General features: G+C 37.3%; 1 protein-coding gene across 1 annotated transcript; it reads left to right on the top strand.

The window, feature by feature from the left end:
- Positions 1-804: 804 nt before the first annotated feature.
- LOC110832230 (kin17 DNA and RNA binding protein) lies at positions 805-2,563 on the top strand. Its single transcript, XM_087346370.1, has one exon. It carries the CDS (start codon positions 1,062-1,064, stop codon positions 2,253-2,255), a length of 1,194 nt encoding a protein of 397 aa, XP_087202496.1. The 5' UTR covers positions 805-1,061; the 3' UTR covers positions 2,256-2,563.
- The last annotated feature ends 3,336 nt before the right edge of the window (positions 2,564-5,899 follow it).

The following is a 5,899-nucleotide window of genomic DNA, read 5'->3' as shown; positions in this document are numbered from 1 at the left end:
AGGGTTTGCAGGTTCAAACCCAGCCAAGGTTGATGGATTTTTAGGGTGATATACATATGAATAAGATTAAGATAATGATGCACAAAACAAGTTTTGCAACAGTAGTCTAACCTCTAATTTTGCTGTAAGCCTTGAATCTTTCTCAGTGAAATCAAGTGTCTACATTCAATGTTTAATGTCAGGCATTTCAAGAGTCTCAGGCAGAGTTCTGTACTGCTACCTACAACTCTTCATGGTTCCTTTGTAATTTCAACACACTACACAAAGTCTAGCGCAATATTCAAGAATTTACTAGTATGTATTGCTTTTCAAGAAACACAAGCTGGTAGATAAGACTAGGTACATAACAAGTATAAGTATTCACATATAAAGCAGCTCATGCCTATGCAAACAGTAGTGCTACTGTTTGAATGGTGTCTAGGAGGATAATATTAAAATGGGAGTAGTAGACATTCCGCGTGTTAATGTAACGTACCTTCTCACACTCAAAACAAAGTGTACATGGGAAATACCTTATTTTTAAAAATGCCTCCACTGATGCTATGCCCATATCATGATAGGGAAATTAAACAGCTCCGAAACATTAACAACTTGCGAGATTGTTTGCATAGGAAAATCTTGTAGTAGGATATCGGTATTAGTTCTTCATGAAAATGAACTGTACAAAACCTCACTCCAATATCTTCATTAATAATACCACTACGGGATACATATTAATACAAGTAACGGTAATTTGGCTAACATGCTGGGAATTTCTCTTCTAACCCCTTGGCGACCCTGTAAGAAGTGACGAAACAATTGACTTGATCGTTGTAAGGAAAGTTGGTCTGTTGTATTATTTGTAGGAGCAAAAGAATTCGTGATTAAAAAGTAAATTCGTTTGTGAAGACGTATATAAATGATTTTCCGTGTATCAGATGTCAGCTGTGTTGGCATGAGAATGTTTTGAACTTGTCCAATCAGCAGGTAATATACACTATTGAAAATTTGTTTTTAGGTGTGAGTTGTTTAACCTAATTCGCAATACAGCACAAAGCATCAGAAATATATAATTAAATAAAATGGGGAAACATGAAGTAGGCACCCCAAAGTATATTGCTAATAAAATCAAAGCAAAAGGCCTGCAAAAACTAAGGTGGTATTGTCAGATGTGTCAAAAGCAGTGCCGTGATGAGAACGGTTTTAAATGCCATATGATGTCTGAATCTCATCAGCGGCAACTTCTTTTATTTGCCGATAACGCAGATAAATATATTGACGAGTTCTCCCAAGAATTTGAAGATGGCTATTTAGAATTGTTAAAACGTCAGTTTGGAACAAAGCGTGTTCATGCAAATCGTGTGTACCAGGATTATATATCGCAGCGTCACCATTTACATATGAATTCTACACAGTGGGAAACATTGACAGACTTTGTGAAATGGCTTGGAAGGGAAGGGAAGTGTGTGGTGGATGAAACTGAAAAAGGATGGTATGTACAATACATAGATCGTGATCCTGAAACCATTGCAATGCAAGAGGCCCTTGTCCGCAAGGAGAAAATGGACAGAGATGATCAGGAGAAAATGATGGCATTTATTGAAAAGCAAATTGAGAAGGGTAAAGAATGTGCCAAGAGTGACTCTCCTGTCTTTACAGAATTTGTGCGGCCAGTTGAGGAAGATAAAATAGTTGTAAATTTGAACTTGGAAGGAAAAAGAATTGAAGGTAATAGAACTCTAGTGTCAAGCAATCCTCTCAAAAACGACTATAATAAAGGAGTATCTTCTTCAGCTGGAAATAAGAACAAAGATTCAAAGGAACATAAAAATAAGGTGGAAAGAAGAAAAGCATCAGCCCTTGATGACATTATTAAATATGAAGAGAGCAAGAAGAAACGTACAAATAGAAAGGATTATTGGTTGGTTCAAGGAATTATTGTGAAAGTGGTAGAAAAATCTCTGGGTGACAAATACTACAAAAAGAAGGGTGTTGTGACTCAAGTGTTAAACAAATATGTAGCTATTGTCTCCATGTTGGATAGTGGACACAAACTGAAACTGGACCAGTTGCACCTTCAGACGGTGATACCGGCACTCGGGCGGCCTGTACTTGTTGTAAATGGAGCTTACCGTGGATACAGTGCTACACTTAAGGAATTGGATGAGAGGAAATTCTGTGTAACGATTGAAATTTCATCAGGCCCCTTGAAAGGCAGAATAATTGATAAAGTTGAATATGAAGACATTTGTAAAGTACATAATGTAGATGTATAAATGCCATAGAGTTTTATGTTACATTAAGTGCAACTTCATAAAAGATGTAAGATTTGAGGTTTTCACAGCAGTGAGTATGACGATTTCTGTCTTCTGGGTTGTTGCAATGACGCCCTGATGACGGAGGCAGTATGACCTCTGAAATGTTTGTAAACATTGACCAGTCTACACATTGCAACAACCCAGAAGACAGAAATCTTCATAAAAGATTTTTAACAGTTTGGAGAAAGTAATAGATGGTGTAATAATATTATTGTATTTGTAGTAATTTTTGGTCTTTGCAGACATTAAATTGCCTTTATAATTAATTATTAATTGAGGACTCTTCTTAAGTTAAGAACACATACATGTTCCTAGAAGGTTTTTCCTTTATAACAGCATAGAAGTGGGTACTGATCCTCCATGTTGCACACTTGGGTGACGTGTCTGCTACATGAAAAAACTGCTATTTTCCAGTTTTCACAACAAATTTTATGTGCATGTGGATGAGGTCACATTTTTCAGATAAATGCTTGTGACATGCACAGCTGACATGTATTTTACTGAAGAACAAGAATATGCACTATCAATTTAGAGTTGAAACTGCAATCAGTTTTAGGACCAGCTGATTTATGAGTATTGGAAAGGACACATTGTTAAAATGTGCAAAAAATGCATACTCAGCATAATAAATATTACTAGCTGATCTAAAATCATTTAAACTGACCTCATCCAAAGCTAGCTGAAAATGCTCTTTAATTGGCAAGTTTTGTTGTACCTAAGAAATGTTGAATGATATTGACTTGGGCATCTTGCCTGATGTACAAGGCATGAGTCAGTGTATCAGAACGTTAAATTCACAGTTTTGGGTGATAACACTGCATTGTGTTGGACTGGTTCTGTATTTTAGAGAAAATAGCTGGCCCAATCTTCAAGGCAAACTAGAGTGGCCTGATACCAATATATATATATATATATATAGAGTTCTTGACCGCATGGCATTCAGGAGTGGAGACAGCCAGGTTTTCCAAAAATGGCAAACCACCCCACCACAGTGTATTATTGTCATCCAAGAACAGAAACATTAGTTACAAACAGCTGTAGAAGTCTGAAAATTTTTTGGGTGTGAAGCTGACCACTGTCAGGTTCAAGAATGTGTGAAATTACACTTCACTTCTTGATCTCATGGTTCTTAGTTTAGCCTCAGGAACAACCTTACCTTTACTATATAGCCTGTCTAATGTCATTAGATTATTCTTATTGGCTAAATAGTTGCCATGTATAGCAGAATGCAGGCCACCCAGGTACAGTGCAGGTCTCAAGTTAAGTGCATAGACATTACACATCCATGTTGCTAAATGGGTCTCCATAATTTGGTCCAATATGAACACTATTGTGGCAGGTTGTTATCTCTTATATATAAGATTAGATACAGAGCAAATGTAGCAATTCCACAAGGGACTCCTCTGGCAGCAGAAAACTAGCATTAACCATTCTTTGGCAACTTCTTACCACCAGGATAAGACAGACAACCTAAAACTGTTTGTTTTGTAGCATACTGGACTGACCATGTGATAAAAATTGAACAGTGTGGAAAAGCTGTTACATATAGTGAGTAGGGTAGTGATCATCTAAAAAAAGAATACATTATTATGAAAACAAAATATGAAACTTATATCTAAACATACTGACTCTTTTGTTGTATCCCAACAATGCTCAGATGGGTTAGCAGGGCAAACAGATCCCTTGGGAGGCAGTTCGGGGTGATTGAAGTGCTGCAAGCTGGAAGTTAACTTGAGTATTTATTAGAAACTAATATATTACAAGCTGTCGAGGAACCCAGGAACTGAGATGTGTTGATCTGCCTAAGCAAGGGCAGTGCTGACTTCTAATGAGGGTTGAGTTCTTTCCAGCGTGGAGACTGACTAGACTCAAGTTCAGAGAGTAAACAAGGGTGGTCGTTCGCCTTGGTTTTATACAAGATTGGTGATGCCAACTTTCAAGTACTTTCTAAATGTTAACAAAATAATAGTTTTGTAAACCTTGCTTCATCGCAATACTCTGCCACTGTGTATTGGAACTTTGGCTTGTTTAATGTGTCCCATCACTGGTTGACCAAGAGGGATGATTTGGAAATCTATTGGAAACATCCCGTTTTCCCTTAGTAAAGATAACTTGTTTGTAGCCTCTGTTTAAATAGAATTGGGAGAGTACCAATTACAAAATTATTACAGTTGCAGCTTATTTCCTATGGCAATAAAGATACAGGAGAATTATCCTAAGGTTGTATACTTCATTATTTCATATATACATATATATATCAAATTATAATACCAGAATATCCTTATACCATTTTAATATGTACGACACTTTCACAACCTTCTTATAGAAATGAACTGTTTATTCTTTTCAGAAATTCAGCTGTATTAGTTGTGTGTAGTATTTACACTGCTATTAACCACCATAAAAGATTTCCTGTTTGTGATTTTGCTTATGGATTCATAAAAAATAAAATAATGTTTCATAATGGTGCACAAGGTCTTCCCTATTTCTGATAAAGGATGTTAAAAGACTTGCTTGTTTGTCATAAAACTATTCGTAATACATTAAAATAATGTATGTATAGAGGAATTAATAATTGTTTTATCTGTATGTCATAGAACATGAAGAATATTACCAGTGTTCAGGGAATAATATTTGAACCAAATGGGTTTTGAAATGAGTGGAGAATTAAGGATATTATATATAATAATAAGCCTTCTCGAAGGTATCACCACCTTGTCGAAGGCAATCTGCCGGGTGAGGAGGCTTGCGTGCTCAAATGACCCTTAGGGCTATGCCGGCCGGAGCTTCGGCTCATGGTAGGGTCACCCAAGCCGGACAGGTCTAAGGAGATGCGCTAGACTAAGAGTGATACCCTGGTCCTCCAGGTTGGGGGTTGGGTGTAGGGCTAACAACCTTTCACCTTTAAAAAAAGATGTGTTATGGAAAAATCAACCAAGCCTCGGATCAGGACGGACTCTTTGGCACGACCACGGCAATTGAAAAAGGACATGAGATTTGATACCTGGAACATTAGGAGCCTCTATAGGGATGGGGCACTGAAATCAGTGAGTAGGGAATTAGAGGATTATAAGTTAGACTTAGTGGCAGTGCAGGAAGTGCAATGGGAAGGGGAGGGCACGATCCCAATGGACAATTTTACATTTTTCTATGGAAAGGGGAATGACAATCATCAGTTAGGGACGGGTTTTTTTGTTCATAGCAGAATTAGGGCAGCAGTTAAGAGAGTAGAATTTGTTAGTGACCGGTTGTCTTACGTAATTTTGGAAGGACGTTGGTGCGACATCATTATCCTTAATGTTCATGCCCCAACTGAAGACAAAAGCGATGATATCAAGGATAGCTTTTATGAAGAATTGGAATCAGTATTTGATACATTTGGCAAGTATCACATGAAAATTCTGCTAGGAGATTTCAATGCAAAAATTGGGAGGGAGGATATCTTCAAACCCACAATAGGCAGCGAGAGTCTCCATGCACTTAGTAATGATAACGGTGTTAGAGCAGTAACCTTCGCTACGTCAAAAGATTTAATTGTAAAAAGTACAAAATTTCCACACCGTGATGTTCATAAATACACTTGGACTTCTCCAGATGGCAGA

This window comes from Zootermopsis nevadensis, unplaced genomic scaffold, assembly GCF_977971745.1.
Source record: "Zootermopsis nevadensis isolate Lab colony 2312 unplaced genomic scaffold, Znev_1.0 Znev_ptg000010l, whole genome shotgun sequence".
In the NCBI taxonomy this organism is placed as follows: domain Eukaryota; kingdom Metazoa; phylum Arthropoda; class Insecta; order Blattodea; family Termopsidae; genus Zootermopsis; species Zootermopsis nevadensis.
This window is presented reverse-complemented; position numbering and strand designations above follow the sequence as displayed.

Coding starts and splice junctions, on each gene's coding strand:
- LOC110832230 (XM_087346370.1), top strand. CDS start 1,062: ATGGGGAAACATGAAGTAGGCACCCCAAAGTATATTGCTAATAAAATC.